This window comes from Motacilla alba, chromosome 5 (genome assembly GCF_015832195.1).
Source record: "Motacilla alba alba isolate MOTALB_02 chromosome 5, Motacilla_alba_V1.0_pri, whole genome shotgun sequence".
Lineage (NCBI taxonomy): Eukaryota > Metazoa > Chordata > Aves > Passeriformes > Motacillidae > Motacilla > Motacilla alba.
The window spans coordinates 4842254-4861947 of record NC_052020.1 but is presented as its reverse complement, the minus strand read 5'-3'; the positions used below and the strand labels follow the sequence as shown (position 1 = coordinate 4861947).

General features: G+C 38.3%; 1 protein-coding gene across 2 annotated transcripts in view; it reads right to left on the bottom strand.

The window, feature by feature from the left end:
• Nucleotides 1-5176: 5176 nt before the first annotated feature.
• The window catches only part of ELP4 (elongator acetyltransferase complex subunit 4), a 138136-nt gene continuing 123618 nt past the window's right edge, over nucleotides 5177-19694 (bottom strand). Inside the window, exons 10-11 of one of the 2 annotated variants that reach the window (XR_005257156.1) lie at nucleotides 15882-16144; nucleotides 5665-5774 (exon numbers count right to left, since the gene is read on the bottom strand). Coding sequence is in view for 1 of the 2 variants with exons in the window: in XM_038138810.1 (XP_037994738.1) it covers nucleotides 5643-5774 (132 nt within the window). In the remaining variant the exon portion in view is untranslated. Of the gene's footprint in view, nucleotides 5775-15881; nucleotides 16145-19694 lie in introns of both variants that reach the window. The other variant, XM_038138810.1, reaches the window with a different exon arrangement.

Sequence of the window (19694 nt, the reverse complement as noted above, 5' to 3'; positions counted from 1 at the left end):
TGGCCCTGCTTGGGCAGGGAGGCTGGACCTGCTGTCTCCCTGGGGTCCCTTCCAGCCTGCCCCATCCTGCGTTTCTGTGATTAGCTCACCTTTTCCAGGTGCCAGGCCATGCTGCTGGCAGGAGTTCCATTACACAGCTGAGGAACCTTTGTGTCTGACAAGCTCGCCTGCTGGATCCACAGAGATATTGAATGTGCCCAGGAAGGAAAGGGATGCACTCCAACTTCCCTGGTCAGGAATGAAGTGCTGCAGCTGCAGTTCCCAGCTGTGGCTGTGAGCTGGAGACAGTGGGGCTAGAACTGGTGTCAAGTGCTAGAACCGGAGCTAGAACTGCTGTCAAGCCCTGCTAGAAGAATCCCTCTCCTGATTTAAAACAGGTCAGGAAGCCAAAGTGGTTTTGCAGTCATGCAAGTTCCAGGCCCTGCACAAACAGCCCTGGCCTACGAGTAGAAGCTGTGACTTGCTTTGCATTAAACAAATGCATTCTAAGAAATGCTGAGGAGTTTCACTCCAGCAGTGCATTTTAAACAGGTTTACAGCTCTTTCTTCACACAAGAAGCTATCTCAAAATATGGGCACTGAAAACTGCTTGATTTCATACCTACATCAGATCCATTCATCCTTTCTGTTCTTCTCTGAGTCCAGCCCTGTGAAATTCCAGCAAGAGCTTTCTTTAGTGCATCTGCATCAACCTGACTCCAAAAGAAATATCTGAAAGTGCACCAAAATTCACCAGTTTCAGGACTTCTAAGAGAATACCTCTGGCACTCTGAGTGCCGAGAAGATTCCGAGGCTGTGAACATTCAGACTCAAACTCTGCCAGCAGAAAAACTTTTTTGAAGAAAAATCTTGCTGTATTTTGGGTTCTACATTTATCTTCAATGCCAGAAGACATTAAAATACATTTTTTTTAATATCTAGAGGAATATGCAGTTAAAAATTCTCTAGATCTGCTAAATTGTAAAAGATCCTCTGGACCTTACCCTACCAGGTTGTTCCTGGTCTAAACTGTCACTGACTTCTCTGGGAGACTTTTCAGATTGAGTTCTGCAGGTCTTGAAAATCCTCATGCAATAAAATGCTGAAAACACAAAAAAAGTGTCTTTGTTTTGATATGAACAGGAGGTCTGCAAATTAGTTTGATGTGCCTGATAACTTTAAAAATTATTTAAAGGCAGAGTTTAAGTAAGCAGCCAAGTTTTCAGCAGATGCTCTGGGATGCTTGATGCCCAACAGTCCTGAAACCATCTACCCAGGTGCTGAAATACAGTTTTTAAAAATTTTTTTATTTTTTTTTTACATTTTAAATTTTTTCTTTTTTTTTTTTTTTTTTTTTTTTTTTTTTTTTTTTTTTTTTTTTTTTTGGGAAAAGAAAAAGATTCTAACATTTGCTTATATTAAATAGAACCTGAAAAAAAAGAGTGGTGGAATTTCTGTTTTCTTACCCCCTGGCCATGTGAGATGCCATTTTTTCCCCAAGATTTTTCCCACTTTCATTCTTTTCTTCTACACAGGTACATTTATTATTGAATAAGCACTATCATGTGCTTAGTGTGATTAAAAAAAGAAATGTAGGCAGGTCCTGCACTCATGCAGCTCACAAGAGAAAATAGAAATCCCAAGAGATGGCATGGGGGAATTGGACTTGCTTCCATCATCTCTTAAAGGCATAAAAGCATCTTCTTTCCTATTTCTGTTGTGCTCTGTAGCGATGATATTTCTCCAGCACAGGCAAAAGAAGAAGAAGACTTTAAATTTCTAATAGATGATCCTGAAGAAATACTTGTTTGATACATGCGAGTGTGTGTTTGAGTTTAGTTCTTGTAGCCCAGCCACATTTTTAATGGGATGTGTTACAACCTTGTGGTTTCACAGAAACTTGATTAGCAGCTCACCTTCCAAAACTGGTATGGTAAAAGATTATTTTATTACTTAAGGCTTTTGCACTTTTCCAAAAGCTATGTTTGGAACAGCAGCATCACTACTTAATATTAAATTTGAATATTAAACCAGTTGTGTACTACCACAAAGGCATCAAATCTGGAGTAGCTGAGTGCCCATTTCCAGATGCTTGCAGTTACTGTTACACAAAATTGAATTCAGCTGCACCCTGGAAATTGCTTTTGAAATGTCTTTACAAACAGAGAAAAAGACTTAGCTACGATAATATTCTTCTCATGTTCCAAATACTTATATTTTGAAAACCTCAACACAACAGGAATTATAGAAAGAATTCTTATTTGACATATTAAAGGCACAACGTTTTAAATTTCATTACTGCTTTCTTGACTGTGTGTCACAATTTCTGTAAAGATCAGGTTCTTGTGCTGAATTGGGAACGTCTTCACTGGGATGAATCCATTGTTTCCCTGCTGAGTTCGGCGGTTTCAGTTTGTAGCCTGCTAAAAAGTAGGAAGTTCTGCTAAAAAAAAACCTGCAATAAACAAAACCCCCTCATTCTGCAATCTCTGAGCAGGAGTGAGGATGGCACAGATTTCCCTCCAAGCCAGCAAGGGGCCTCTGGAGATGCCAAAAGGAGCTGGGAGCACATTGCCACAGCCTGGCAGAGGAGGCTGTGCCCGTTCTTCGATTACCTGAGCTGCTCCCCTTGCTTAAATATTTGCCTTCAAGTCAAGCGAAGACAGAACTGGAAAAGGATGTTTTGTACGCAGGAGCTTGACAGGCACAGACTGGTCATGGGGAAAAGGCACAGAAAATCACCAGGTGAACACTTCTCTGGGTTCCCAAGTCAAAACTGCTGCTGGTGCAACGACTGAAATCTGTATTTCATCCGCACTCTATCCACACTTTATCTACACTTTATTCACCCTATTTACACTTTATCTACCCTCTGTCTACCCCATACTTACCCTCTATCTACCCCATATCTACCCCAAACCTTCCCTCTCTCTCCCTGCTATCAGGCAGCACGCCCAAAGCTCTGTCTCACCTCTCAGCCTGCTGGATTAGCCAAGGCACTGTCATGTGTAGCTGTAACAAGATAGGAGATTTTGGAAGAAAAGAAGAGAAATTTTGCTCCATTGTGAGAAATGGACTCGTAAAAGATTTTAAAAACCCGACTGAAAGTTTATATGGTTTTGTATATCTGTATATAAATACTGAGACAAAGTGTATTAATTTAAGAAGACTATAGAATAGAGATGACATAGTGAAGAGAGAGATTAAACTAGATTACATCTCTTATATCTCACCCTTCTACAAGACTAATAATAGAATAAAATCTTTTGAAACACCTCCCATTTACCCCATCTTTATAAAACTAAAAATCTTCCAACACTCCGTGTCTTTGCCATAGGTAAACAACCCTGCATTCTCCAACACTTGCTTTACAAAGCACATTTAGTGACTCAGAAAAAAAACAAACTAATGCGGGTTTGTAGAAGGAGTTCCTTTTATTACTCAAACTGTTTGTCAGCTTTAATATTACCCTGCTGAAGTTTTGGAAACTGAAGCCTTGCAGATGCACAGGGCACGCATCTAGGCAGGGGCACACGTGGGATGGCCACTAACAGTTACCAGGCAATTTCTTAGCTAGAAATGGGACTGTGGCTTTAATGATATTTTCTCCTCTGTATGTTAAGTCAATGACCTATTTAAATATGTTGGCAGCAATTTATATGCCTTGTGACTTTATATTCCACAAAGAAATACTGTGTTTTGTGTTATTTACATTAAAAAGACGTACAATGTAAAACCTCACCTTTGTTAAAAATCACTTTATCCTAAGTATTTAAATTATTTCACGCTTTCAAAAGGCACAATTATGTATCTAATGAGAACTTCCATTCAGTGTTACACATAATACAAAAAGAGAAAAAATGTTTGAGACATCAATGATAATATTTTAAATATGTTGGCATGGGAAAGTAGACGTCTTTTTTCTTCACTAAACTGACAGTTCAGTTCTGAAACTTTATTTTGAAAAGATTTTAAAAGGATTTGTGTCTTTAGAAATAAAAAATATAACAGGCATATCTAAAAAATATAGAAGAGAAAACCTGATTGTTACTACTAATGAAATAGCTGATGACAAAATAGTAGTCTTTTTGATTTTGATCACAAAAAATAAACTGGTAGTGACAGGATATGATGGATAGATTTGACATCCTGGCAAATCACTGTCATTGATTCAATTATTCTAATTCAGAATAAAAGCTGTATACAGTATGTGTTTATGCTACAGTGGAGTTTTTTAAGTGATTGACATTCATCATATTAGTTAGACAGTTTTAAAAGCTATGTCTTTGTTTTACACAGCGTTGTCAAGAAAAAAATAAAGAAGAACCTGGATTGCAGAGGGGAAAAAAAAAAAAAAAAAAAAAAAAAGCAAACCACTTCCCAAGTCTTGGTTTTCCAAACCCATCAAAATATGTTACCATTATTGCATCCTATTAACACGTTCTTTGGAGACTCAATTTCACTCCAGCCATGTAATACACTATTATAAAGACTAAATTTTGAAACTGTAATGCAATCTTACAGCTGGGTGGCTTGGAAGTTCTGCAGAGAAGAAGATATTACCTTTCAAAATGGAAGTCAGCCTCAGAAGAAAGAATGCAAACCACTTTAATTCCCAGGTCAGCTTTGCTTCACTGTTCCTTTGTTTGATGAGAGAGACACAGGGATACATACAGAACAGTTGGGAGTTCACAAATTGTATATCTGAGGGTACAAAAGGCTGAATTACTTGTGTATTCTGCCCTGCTTTAGACCAGCTCGCTGTGATGTGCTTCCCCCAGCTCCAATGCACTCTTCTGGTTTCCCAGCATTAATGTAGCTGTCGGTTTGAATTTCCATCTTGAATTATGTCTGTTGACATAATTTCATAGTGCTGACTTCAATTGTTTAGGATTACTGTTTTGAACTACATAAGGAAATCAATTCTTTCCTCTCTGGTTAGGAAATTCCATTCAAGTGCATTTTAATCCATGTAGTGGTAAGCCATAAGGCAAAGTAATTATCTATAATATATTCTGATTTAAACACCCCCATCCTCAATTACTGGCCTATTAGAATAAAAACTATCTTATGTATTATAAATTTATTAGTACATATTTAATAAAGTGAGGTAGGGATTTCCTGAAATTTGAGAATGGTGTTTCAGTTACAGAAATGCAAGTTTTTAAAAATGTGTAGTTTGCTGTTTGAATAACACATGACAACAAATTGCTTAGCTCCATTCCTTTATTTCAATAAACCCATTATTCATACAAAATATTATATGTAAGTATATAAAAATTCTTTTGGGAAAAACATCCCTTTATTTTTAAAGTAAAAAAAAAAAAGAAATGAAAGGGTAATCACAATTTTTGTATTTTAAGTAAAGGAACAAAAACCAAAAAAGGAACCTCTTTCCAATGGAGCAGAACAATGGCAGGACCCAACAGAACAGAAGCTTTAACAAAAAGCAAAACCCAAACGAGATCAAATTTAGTACAAAGAAAGAGAACACACACACACACACACACAAAAAAAAAAAGGGAAAAAGGAAGGCATCGTATGACAACACATATTTTTAAAGACTGCTGGGTCAAATCATTAAGAAAAATATTTATATAAGTCATTAACACTCCTAATGAGAGTGTCAGCTGAATGTGAGTGGAGCTGCTAAGCAGAAATCACTAGAAGTCCAGGTGCTTCTTGCCGATGGCCATGGCGCCACATCCTGAGCTCAGCAGTTTGGCGGATCCTGCCAGATCCTGTTTGCTCGCGCGGCTCACTGTGTCTGACAAGTCTGGAGGCAAATGCAGCCGCTGTGGCAGGAGGTTTTCAGGAGGGGAGAGAGAGGGAGGAAAGGGAGAAAAACATGGAGAAAAAAAAAAAAAAGATGAATTCGTTTTGCATGGCGCATTTCGAAATGCTGTCTTTTCCCGACTGATCCGTGTTTACTCACACAAATAAAGCACTTCCCTGACACTCTTCTGGAGAGAAAAAGACTTATCTACCATAATATTCTTCTCATGCTCCACATACTTATATTTTGAAAACCTCAACACAACAGGAATTATAGAAAGAATTCTTATTTGACATATTAAAGGCACAACGTTTTAGATTTCACTACTGCTTTCTTGACTGTGTGTCCCAGTTTCTGTAGGGATCAGGTACGTGTTTTCAATATATGGGATTCTGTAAATTGGAACAGATTTCTTTCCTTATGAAAATTTCCTAAACCAAATACAAATTTGCTTAAAGTATTTAAATACATCTACGGGCATTTTCCCTTTAAAAACCAGTGTTTCATCAGGATGTCAACCTCTACACCAAATTATTTGATTTCTATAGCACTGCAGTGTAAGTAGAGTTTTATTTTAAATATGCACACATGGCGACAGGAGTCGGAAAATAAATTACACGATGGTCAAAAGATGCAGAGGGCTCACCCTGGGTTGCACATTATTCTGCTTCATGTTTCCTCCTCATATTCTACTGATAGTGGCTAATAAAACCAAGCAGTGACAGTAGTTGCATTTGTAGAAGGCAATCATACATGTTAATCAAAGCCTGCCCTCCCCAGTGAGTTGTAGGAACATTAAATCCAGTTTACAGATGGGGAAACAGAGACAGAGGTCACATGGCTGCCCACAAGCACATGGTCCTTGCACAATAAACCTTATTTTTCAACGATGACAAAAATACTTCCATCCTCCCTCTGAGGGACATAGATAAAAGACACGACATTACCATCCAGCTTTTGTAAAGTAAGGTGAGAATTAATGTAAAACTGAGGCTTTGATTGCTTAATGACTGGCTTGCTTTTGGACCCAAGCTGGGTCAGATGAGACAGTTGAGCATCTTCTGCACAGTGCAATAATTTATGAAACTGGTATCATGGAAGGAGCATATTTCTTGAAAGATTTAGTAGGCAAAGGCTAAACTGGGTGGTTCCTTTAAAATGCACACACTTCTGAAGGGAACAGGAGAACAGCAGTGGCTGCAAAACTGAATTAGGAGGCTCTGTGGACTACCCTTATCCTCAGCTTTGCCACATTTTTGCTTTTATCACACCTAAAGACAGCTTCCCCTTCTTCAATGCTTCTGGAACTTCTGTGACATAAGATTTAGATTAAAAAGCATAGGAAATCTTTGAATTTTCAGTGAGCTGACTGCAGAATTCCTTGCTGGCTCTGAGACTGTGCAGCTCGGTGTAACTTGAGAGATGCTCCCAAGGGCTTCCACCACTGGCCAATCCTGGCTGTGGGCAGCACTGGGAGAAGAACTGTGCTGTTATTTTCTCCAAGGGAAGGAAATGCAAAAAGTAATGCATGAGGAGCAGGAAAGCCTGTGTGCAGGGTGAGATGCCATAGCCCAGTGCTGGAATAGGAAAGTGTGCATTTACTGACAGCATCTTGCCTGTGAAGCACAACCCACACACCTGTAAACGCCACACAGTAACTGCAGCTCTGAATTTTAGCTGCATTAAACCAGGGCTGTGGCAGAGAATCCCTCACCCACAGCTCTCCCCTTACTCCTAGGCAGGTTAAACCTGGCTGTGGCTGTGGCTCATGATGCCTCATTTCTGCCTCAACACATGGCACACGAGCCTTTCTCCTCTGGCTGCTGAGCAAAAGGTCTGCTGGGAAAAGCCAAGGATGGTGTGGGAGGGGATGAAAGCACTGCAAAGCAGAGAAGGAGAAGCTGGGAAGTGCAGGGGAGCACTTGGCAGATCTCTCAAGCACATTTTCTTCCTGAAAAAGTGTACAGTACTTTGCTGTGGGCAGGGGGATGTGGGAGGTGGAGAGACAAGTGAAGGAATCCAACCTTCTCCCACTCCCTGCTGGCATGTCTGTGATGGGGAACAAGCAGAACCAAGGCCCAGCAAACTCATTTTCCTCAGGGACTAAATATCCCTGGCTAAATATCACAGACAGGGAACCACTGCAAACCCTGCCACACCGCCCTGGACTTCAAAGTGGAGTCAGAAAACAAAAAAGTCTTTCATGTCAACGCTGTGTTCATTTGCTAATATTTATTATAAAACAAATATATAATTTTAGAATATATGCTACCATATTTTAAATATTAATAGATATATACTTTTAGAATATATAATACTATAATAGTATATATATATTTTATATATATATACACACACTTTTAAAATATATACTACTATAATACTGCATATATATACACCATTATAATAATATATATAATGGATATAATTATGTATATAATATATACAATATATGTAATTATATATAATCATTATTATATATTAATATATATTATGTGTATACTTCTAAAATATATACTACTATAATAGTGTCTACATATTATGTTATTATTATATTAATATATATAATATATATACTTTTAGAATATATACTACTATAATAGCATATATATATACAATATATATAAAATATACTTTAAAAATATATACTACTATAATAGTAGTAGTATATAATATTATTATAATATATAATGGATATAATTACATATAATATGCACAATATATGTAATTATTATATATAATTTATATATTATATATATACATATAATTATAATATATAGTTTTAGAACATATACTACTATAAAAGTATATATATATAAAAATATACTTTTAAAATATATACATCTATAATACTGTCTATTTATACACCGCCCTGGACTTTAAAGTGTGGTCAGAAAACAAAAAACATCTTTTACGTCAATGCTGTGTTAGTTTGCTATATTTATTCTAAAATAAGTATATTATTTTAGAATATATACGACTATCTTTTAAATATAAATGTAAATAAATAAATATACACTTTTAGAATATATACTACTATAATAGTATATATATATATAAAAGATATACTTTTAGAATATATACTACTATTATACTGTCTATTTCAGAAAATAGACAGAAGAATGTCTACAAATTTGCAAAGATTTAGATGGGAAAAGTAAAAAAGTTCAAGATCCTTAGATTGGATGTTGGAAGTGAGTTAGGCTTTTACAGATGTATTTGTTAAGATACAGAATTTCATTATCCAGGCCTTACACTCTCCTTCCCCATCTTCCTCAGTGAAGAGGATGCACAGTGCTCATTTAGTGACTGGCTATTCCTTTAGTGACTGGCTAGCCACTATTTTATTTTCTTGTCACTGTTTACTCTGAGCTTTTCTGACACTTTTATTGTACACTATTCAAACCTTGTTCTGAAGACAGAATGGCTTTTCAATAGCACATGTCAGAATATAGCACTTGAATGCTTCACAAATACCAACTGTGTTATTTTCCTAATATTCTTGGGAGAGAAGGCAGCAAAGCTACCTCCATTTCAGAGGCAGGGAATTGAGGCACATAAAGCACAAAGCAAAAGGTATCTCCTAATTTCAGAAACAGAATCTCAGGCAGTTAGGACTTGCTTTTCCAGAATGTTGAACATTTTACAGAATTTCACGTGTTCAAATGCTAACTTCAGTAGCAGCTGGGTGCTCTGTATTTCTTCAAGAGCCCCACGTCAGGCACTCAGAAAGCAAGAGACACAAAATAAAAGTATCGAAACAAAAATGCTGCCTTGAAGCAACATGGCCACACAGAAGTTCAGTGGTATTGGCAGAGACACACACCATACCTTCCATGTTTTAATTATGAGACCATTCCTCCTGCAATGCTTTCCTCTACAATCCATCCCTCTACAATCCCAGCTTTCAAACATTATTATAAAATTGCTGGTTCTCCAGGAAGCACATTTCACTGCATATATCACATTCATCCTTAGACCAGACCTATTCTGCACAACAAACCAGACCAGAGTCCTTTGAAAACAGCTGAATATTATCTTGTCATTAAGATCAGAACCACTGGACACACACATGCTCCCTGTGAACAAAGCCTGCACAGGTATTTCAAAATACCACTCCTTCCATTTTCTGTGTGGAGAAATTTTCTGTGTGCCCATATGCAGGGCTGAAAATAATCCTAATATATTAACACCATTAAAAAAAATTCTAAATGTTAAGCCACAAACAAAGAGGCAATTCATTGCATGGCACTATACAGACATCTACAGGTTAAGCAGCTGGCCTTTATTTTTGGTACCAAAGGGACATTTTGGTCACTTGAGCTAAGGCAGTAAGTGATGGTATGAACAGGCTGTGATCCTTCTGGAACACCAACACCACATTTTCACAGATATTTGCTGAGAAACTTCACTCAGATATTTGCTGAGAAACATTCACTCAGATATTTGAAGAGAAACAATCCCATTTAAAGCCCCAGTTAAACACAAAACGTTTTCTGGTGGACTGACTTCTCTGCTACTTCCGAGGCTCTGAGCCCCATCCCTTTCAAGCTCTCTTTCTCTGATCAGCCTGGTAACAACCAGGATGATTTTGCTCACATTGGCAATCCCAATCCTTGCCCAGGCTTTCCATCCCACAACTGCTTTTCAAGCCAAAAATGTCCCTTCTCTGGTTATCTGCTGTCCCCAGTCTCAACATTCTGCACGCAAGCTCTTCACTCCTGTCCCTGACATTCCTGCATTTCTCCTGCCTCTGTTCCCAGCCCCTGTTCCTTAAGCCTAGGCTCAAACTCAGCACCAGGCTCCCCTTCCTTGCCTTCCTTGTGTTCACCAAATACCAACTGTGTCATTTTCCTAATATTCTTGGGAGAGAAGGCAGCAAAGTCACCTTCATTTCAGAGGCAGGGAATTGAGGCACATAAAACACATGGCAAAAGTTATCTCCCAATTTCAGAAACAGGATCTGAGGCCATTAGGAATTGCTTTTCCAGAATGTTTAACAGCCCCCTAGTTTGTTGTCCTCCTCCTCTTCTCACCCATTCTGGATGCGTCCTTCCCATTCCTGCTTCCTGCCCCTCTCCCCAGCCCAAGCTGTGGGCACAGCCAGTGGCTCCCCTGCTCCTAAAAGCAGGTAAACACCTGGAGAAGAGGCAATTTTTATGCACTGAGTGTGCCAAAGGTGGGCTCTCACAGGACAGCAAAACCCCATTCACGGCCTAAATGTTAGACATAAAATTAGTTTAAATAATTTAACATTTTTACTGAAATATTCCAGAACCACAAAACTTTCTGTAGCTGAGAGCAAGCTGGCAAGGCAACAGTATTTTAAGGCAAAATGGTCATAATGTGGCAAAAGTAAACGTGCAAGTGAAAATAGGATCCTATAATCACCCTCCTTGGGATAACTTCTTAGAAAGGAAGGTGAAGTTTATCAGTGAAATACTAAAGTATTTATCAGTTTGTCAAAGGAAAGGAAAGTTTATCCATTAAATACTAGAGTATTTATCTGTTAATCAAAGCAAAGTAAAGTTTATCAATGAAATACTAGGGTATTTATTAGTGGAAAGGAAAGGAAAGGAAAGGAAAGGAAAGGAAAGGAAAGGAAAGGAAAGGAAAGGAAAGGAAAGGAAAGGAAAGGAAAGGAAAGGAAAGGAAAGGAAAGGAAAGGAAAGGAAAGGAAAGGAAAGGAAAGGAAAGGAAAGGAAAGTTTATCAATGAAATACTAGAGTATTAATCAGTTAGGAAAGTTTATCAGTGAAATACTAGGGTATTTATCAGTTTATCAAAGGAAAGGAAAGTTTATCAATGAAATACTAGGGAATGCTGGAGTAAACTTCCTTTGTGCAAGGTTAATTAATTGTGTATCTGCATTGTTATCATTACATGATCACACAATATTTTCACCCACAGAGGCTCTCAGGAAGGTTTAAACTCGGGATCTTCAGAATCAGACCCTTAATTTTCCTTCAGTGGCTGAAGAAAAAGGAAATGATGGAGCAGGGCACAGCTGGGGAAGGGGCCTGGTGGGAGTTGAGGTGCTGTTTTGGGCAGTCAGGAAGGCTTTGCAGGGTAGGAACAATTACACTGAAGCCAGCTAAGCACACAGCTTTAGGGCATGCATTACCAAAGGAAAACAGTTTAGACAAAACTTATGACATACTTTGTGTCTGCTCCTCCCTCTGCCCGAAGAAAACTTTAATTACTTTATTTGTTCTCAATGGGGGAAAAAAAAAGGCAGAAGTGGAAGATGAGATGATGTAAAAGGACAGCTCAGAAGGGACACAGGGAGTCCAGTCCCAGCACAGAGGACCAAATACTCACTGATGGTTTTCTGGGATGCAAAGATCCACATCATGGCTATTCCAGGAACTTCCAGTGGGCTGCTAGGTTTGGTTTATTTATTAACTAAATATTATATATTATTTTATTGTATTAGTTATTTATTTTAAAATTATTGTTTATTAAATAAATATTAATTATTAAATAATATTTATGTAAGTGCTTTTAACAATTTTATTAATGTAATTCTATTTTAAATATTATTTGTTAAATTATATTTATTTATAATGTAAAAAAATTCCTATTATACAAAAATACTAGCGAGAGGTTTTGCCAGTGTATCTTACTTTATCAAGGGGATTGTCTTAGAGAGGGCTACAAAAATCATATATTCTGTAAAATGCTTTAAGCAAAGAAGAATATAACAATTTTTTAGCAACAACGTGATAAGCAGATATATGTGTACTGGCACAAATCTAAACCCCAAGTAATTCTGTATATTACTCCAAAATCATTATTATAATTTCATACCTGTTTGAAGTGTAATATTGTAGCAAAAAACCCCCCAAACATAATGAGTGTTGCAAAATCACTGAATCTCATTAAAAATGGGCTGATAGTTTGTCCTTAATTTGATTAATGTAAAAGTAATTTCACCGAAGTCAACCTTGTGACTCTGTTAGCAGTTACACAAAGCTTTAACAGCTGGGCCCAAACTTCCCAAAAATCTTTACAATTCATTTATTTGGATCTTTGACCAAAAAAAAAAAAAAAAAAAAAGGCAAAAAAAAAAAGCAGCTTATTAGTCTAGTATGGCTGCAGCCCTGCCTTGGGGCAGGGAGATGGGTTAATGACCTCTCCAGATCCCTTCTACTTCCATTTGCTGCAACTCCATGAAGACTGAAGTCACCAAAGCCGAAGGGATTTGGTTTAGGGGGAAGAGGGGGGTGGGGAGAAGAATTTTAGGAATGCTGGGAAAATGAAAGATGCAGACTCCTAGTTGGGGAGCTTTACATCCTACTTACTTCTCTTTGAAGCAGAACTCTCCCCATCCCATAAAGGCCCCACAAGACAGATGTTTGGCGTGATGTTTTCCCCTTCATGTCTATTTATTATCACCTAATTTTAATTACCAGTAGTAATTTCTACCTTTGGGCTTACTGTAAACACAAAGATGTGCAGCTACAAGACTAAATGTCTTCTAGAGAGAAAGGTTTTTCTCAGGTATTTGACATGGAGGTTACTACAAGTTTTGGCTTCTTCTCTTGCCAAGCTCACAAGCTGAGGGGCACCAGATATCTGTATTCCGATGAAATTAATTCTCTTTTATTGGACATGTGGTCTACTGGAGTTACACATCACTTACATTGACATAACTTTGTATTAACTTACATACCAAAACATTGTAATGAAAACACACGAAAATTTTATTACTGCCACACAGTAATAACTGCTGAGTTAACAGAAGTTCACTTCTCAATGAGTAAACAATAAGCACTTGGCCACTGAAGACATTAACAGCTCTCTCAGCAAGGAACAGAAAACTCATTCCAAGTGGCCTAGGCCTGTGTCAGGCAAAAATCAGATGGCTGCTGTCAAATTTGGCTCACAAATAATGATGGGGTCTCACAATCAGCAACATTTATCTTGTGGAGAGAATGGAGCCAAACTATTCTCTCATAGCTGCATTTCAGTCTTACCCAAACTCTTCTTAAACCTTTCATTGTGAATCTTTTAGGTCCATGTTACAATTGGCTCAGCATTTTAACATATTCAGGAGACAAAACAGTTGGTAACTATTTTTCTGTATAATGGACATGAACTCAGCTTCTTCTTGTTCTGCCATATTCACTGACACTACATCACCATTTTTAGACCACAGGGATAGATAAATTTCCTAAACTGGCCTCAAAGAACAAAAGACTTGACTTTTAGAAAGAGCATTCTGAAATTTTTCTACATTTTAGGTAACTGTGCTTGACTTATAAAAAACAACTATATCAACTCATGTTAAAACTCCTGTTAAAATGACATGTTAAAATAACATCTACCATATGCAAGTCCTATTTATTTTTTTTAAAGTTGAAGTACAACCCAAGCCATCGTGTTGTGAGCTATTGCTAACATCAGGTGTTGAGAGAAGGCTTCCAGTGAGAATAACTGAGAAATGAACTTCTACCTGTATAAGTCTGCCTGCTAAAGGATAGATAGTGCTACTGAGAATATTTGAACACAATTCTAAAACTCCTATTTTCCCTCACCCAGAGAATGGAAAATAAAACCAGGGCCAATCTCACTTTCACTTCATGTACAGAACAGTGATGTTTTAAGGTGGGTTTCCAATAGCACAAACAGATTGTTTGAACAGCATTTTTTAAGAGCACGTGCAAAATTAAAAGCCATTAGTAAAGCTATTTCCTTTAATGATAGATTTTGCAAAAATCCATTAAACGTTTCAGAACACTGCTACAGTTTTCAGTGTATGTGCTTTACAGAAGGGATATGATAACATCCAGGAGAATTCAATTCAAACTCTGCTGATTTGTTTGGATGTGCCACATGGTCCTGTTTCTGTTTCCTGACCAGAAATCTGGACTCCTGAGTCTGAATTTAAAGCTTGGTTTTATAACACTGGCTGTTGTTCAGAGATATTTGCTTGCACCAATACTCTTCAATTCTGTCTGTGTTTGTAAAAACGCATCCCTGGGGTATTTTGGGTGGCTGAAGAAGTTCCAGTTCCAGACTGAGTAGAGATGGGTGGGTTCATGGATGTGCAGCTCCAGTCATTATTTTCAGTGTCAGGAAAGGAAAGTACAGACAATTGTCCAAACAAACTCATTCCAAAGAAAAATTCCAACATGTGGATTTGTTACATGTGAAGGGACTCAAATGGAAGATAAAAATACAGGTCCTTTATGTTCTAGCTGCAGTCTCTGGATCATGAGGAAGCCTATAAAAAGGGCTGGATCCATCAGTAATGGTTATAGGCTGCCCAAGGACTGCAGGTGTTCAACTGCTTGTCTGATCCAAAATTCAGAGGAACCTATGGTAATCTCACAAGCAGAACTGGACTAAATACTTACACAGCACACTCTAGAAATATTGATACAGCTCTTATCAGGCACAAATGGAAAGAATGTCTGTGTCTTGAAGAGACACAAAGTGGGTAAAAAGGAAAACAACAAAATATCAAGGCAGAAGGAAAAGTGTAATGATATATAAATACCGTATTAATGCTTTATGAAAGGGTTTTTTTTTTTGACCTTCTAATTGAAAAAGTAATGTTCAGAAAGGTGAGTGAAAGAGAACAGCCATAGGGAAAGAAATGAAGTGACAAAGGGCTGAAGAAAAGATGGAGTGAAGAAAGGGAAAGATGGAGGCCAGGAGTTAATATAATCTAGTTATATAATCCAGGCGTGAGATTGAGAATATATTGTTGAGATTGGAATATATTGTCTAAATCCTGGAAGGAAATAATGTTCTAAATTCAAGCAGTAGCTCACGAGTCTGATGTTATCATCTGTGTCCAAAACAAGGGCATTTCTCCTGTGGATCTGCTCTTTCTGCTGAATATCTCCTCCCTGAGCTTACGTAAGAGCAGTGTGGGCCCCGTGATGCAAGCCTGGGTGATTCCAGGGCTCTCAGGACAGCCCGGGTGGATGCTGATGTTCATGTCACATTCTCTTCCCTGATGGATTCATTCAACCTAATTGCAGCTGTCTACAAGTCAGCCACTCAGCCTAACCCACATTATAAATCAGGGTGGGACGGATCCTCCCCGCAAGTGCTTGTCCCCATCTGCTGATTATTCAGGAAACCTGAGGGACTCCTTAAACCAAATTCTTACCTCCGAGACTAAAAGGTCAAGGGGAGGAATTCAGTCCTACGACTCTCTGAAGCTTCTCATAGAATCAGTGCCTGCAGTGTGTCTGCTCCTTCTCCGAATGGCACTGCAGCATGCCACGGAGCACAGATTTCCTATCACACTGCAGATGGTTCACTGGAAATGTTCCAGAGCTGCTGGTGATGCCCACGATGCTCTACAACAACTTGAGTCTCTCCACTGGGAAGCTTGAGGAGCGTTCGAGGCACCGTGTGTACAAACAAAAGCTGTGCATGTGGGGAGGAGGGAGAAACAGCATTCAGAGCAGAAGCATCTGTTCCAGGATGACAGTGTTACTGTCACCCTCGAAAATTTCAGCTAAATTGAAAACCTCGGCAAATATTTGAGCCTGCATCCAAAACTATCTGCTAAAGTTCACTGTAATTTACCAGGCTTCTGTCTCAGCTCCTGTCACATTTCAGAAAACTCATTAACACCCTCCTTTAAAAGCCTTTACCGAGGGTGTGCAACTGCACCAAAGAACTGATCAAATGGATTCTGCCCCCTGATAAAATCAGCCAGTTCACAGAAACACTTCACAGAAAGGTTCTGCTCCGAGACAGCCAACCCACACTGGCAAGTCTCCATTGCAAGTGCATTTCAGTGATGGTTTGCCAACTAGAAAAGTAAATGTTAGCTGGGGAGGGGTGGGGGGGTTATTGTTTTATAGCAGGAACAGCCTTGTGCTGTGTATTTACTTTTTAAAGTCAGCTGGGATTAGAAACTTTCCCTTGCTAGGCAGCCCAGCAGGGCTGGGAAGCATTTCTGGGCATTCAGACCTGGAGCACAGGCTGCCCACAGGGCAGATTCCCCCCTGCCCCTGTTCCACAGCCCTGCTCCCTCCTCCAGACACGAGGGCTTGCTCCTCAGCTTGGTGCAGAAACATATTGCACGACCAGAACACAACAATTATCACATTTGTAAAGCTTCAGGGATAGGAACAATTTACTAGCTTTTTGAAGCAGGCTAATTTTCTGGAGCTTCTTACCCTTTTTTTTTTTTTTCATTATTTTGCTTTTCATGCATGGACAAGCTCTTCTTTGCTACAGGTATTTTTCTGGGTCTGCTTCGCAGGATTATTATGTGTGGAGGAACACAAAATTATTCAATCACTTTAAAACAGTGAGAGAGAAGTGAAAAAGGGCTATGCAAGTGCAAACTACTGCTACTAACCTCTGTTTTAAAAGCAAGTACCATTTAGATAGATAAATGTATTGCTGGTTTACAAAACCCTGCACATTCACAAACAGATGACCAGTTTACTTTTGCGGATTTTCATAAGCTAGAAACTTCAGCTCTGCAGTGGCAAATGCCACGGGGAGACACTTTATGCTATGGCAAAAAGCAGGCCAGAAGAGTTAAAAATAAAGGTATTTCTGTTATCATGAAACTGCCACTGAATTATGTTCAGTTCCTGTAACTCCAGGTAAGGATGCAGACATTACATAATTCATATTCTAATATCTTTGCAGCACTAATCCCCCGTGACTCAGAGCTACACTTTAAAACTCCAGGTAACAAAGCCTTTTGTAGTGCTACTTCAAATAATCTTTGGACTTCAGAAATCCCTGAAGTGTAATTTAATCTCTGTAATATTGGCTCAACCCGTTTTTGCTATGAAAACTCATGTTTTTATTCAGTGATTGATATTACTTATTAAAAGGAGAGGAAAATTGCACTGGTGAGCAAGCAGCCATTCTGCCCACCCTTTGGGAAACTCACGCTTTTAAGGAACTTTAAACACAGAATGAGAAGGGGAAAGGTTAAAAGACAGGTCACACTAATTTCTTTTTAAACAACTCGGTTTCAGACAGTGGATCCCAGTGTGAATGAAAACAAATATATTAAATATGAATGACAGAAACTGGTATCACATTAAATGCGAGACTTCTGTGACTAATTTTGATTAAAATAAACATTGTTATTTATCAGAAAGTTAGGGGGAGGGTTGCACATTTGAGCAGACTCCTACATCAAAAATGTGTTTTGTAAAGAAACTATATGTCAAATTATAGCTATTTGCTTTCAGCTTTCAGTTATTTCGTTTTGTACTTTTCATGTGTCAGTATTTTTTTCATTTCACTTCTTTATTCTGTACTACAAGTAAGTCTCTTTAGAGCAATAAGATCTTTAAAATCCCTTTAGTGTTTAGAAATGTCAACAATTCAGTAGATTATACTTGATGAATAGGCCAGATAGAAAAAACCTGCCTCTAGTTTTTATCTCAAGTGAAGTAAGGTGCTTTGAAGAGCACTTGATTTGAGATTCAGAAGCCTGCCACTATTCAGCCAGACGCTCTTGAGAGCTGTTAAGTCCTGACCCATAGCATGAAAACAGGTTGCAAGGAGGGAAGAAACACCAGAAATAAATACATTTTGTACTCCCTGCGTAATTATTTCTTCTAAATACCATTTAAACATTTCTTCCTATAAATAAGTAAAAAGCTAAGAGACAAGGCAACCTTATCAGACCATCTTATTTGAGTATTTTGAGTGCAGCTGGAACTTGCCAGGGGGAACAGCTATAGCACTGGAAAAAGATGAGGCTCTAAAGGAAAAAAAAAAATATCTAAATGGTTCTTTCCATTTGAATAGACTACACTGACATGCTAAAGCTTCGTATTTTTGACAAGAGACATTGAAAACAAAGAGGTTTTCACTTCAAAATATGCAGTGGAAGCACAGGAGTGGTTTGGTTTGCTGTAACTATAGAAAAATATTTTTTTCATCCTTTGCTATCACTTCCACAGTCTAAAACCAATCTCAATACCAGACTACAATGAACTCATTCAGCATCACAAAGCAATCAGTTTAAGATATCTGCACAGCAATAATAATAATATCAGATGAAAAGTAATGATAACTGTAAGTCACCCCTTTCGGAGGAATATCTGCTCTTAACAGATTATTGTGCTTGTGCACAGGCTCTCCCCCAACACCATGGCTTTGTAACTGGTGCCTTGAATTAGAAGTTAGTTAATAACCTAACAGCAGCTGACCACATCATTTGAGCAAATGTCTCTTCAGTACCTCCTGCCCTACTTTCTGCATCTCTGAGTTTCATAGAGATATAAAAGAAAAGGCAAAACTAGGTCATTCCTGGGCTGAACAAAAGAATTTTTGTAGTAGTATAAATTACTGACCTTTCTAATAAGTCTGTCTTTCCCAGCAAACCAGGTCATCCAACCCAACTCAACTAATTAATGGTATCCTCCAATAACTAACAATAACTGAAGCACACAATCCAGTGAGCTTGGGACGAATATTTCTATGGCTTTTCTAAAGCTGTTGCACTTAAGAAACACTCTCCTAAATGAGAAGAAATTTTGGGGATTGTGTTCAATTTTTTTAGTTATTCCTATTACAGTAGCTGCCCCGTATTCATGGACAAGCATCACTGTACCTGAGCCTAGCTGGGATTCTGTAGGGTCCTTTTTACCTGGGGTCATTCACCCCTTAAATCATCACCTGTAAGCTCACTGAATGCCACAGATTTATCAGTGTTCATAGCAGAATGAGAAACATGATAAGACTTTGAAATGACATACAAACAGGAAGCAGCTTCCTGAACAATACTGCTGGGGTTTCATGGCCACAAGAATAAGAAGACATAAAGTAGGAAATAGCCTCCTCAACCACATTTCTGTGTTATAGAGCCAGTGTACTGCCCTAAAAGCAGCACTGTGAACAGGCAGACTACCCCATCCATTGCAGGAAACCACCATTTTTATTTCAGAAAGATTTGTTACTCTGAAGTTACCAGTAGGTAAGTTTTGAA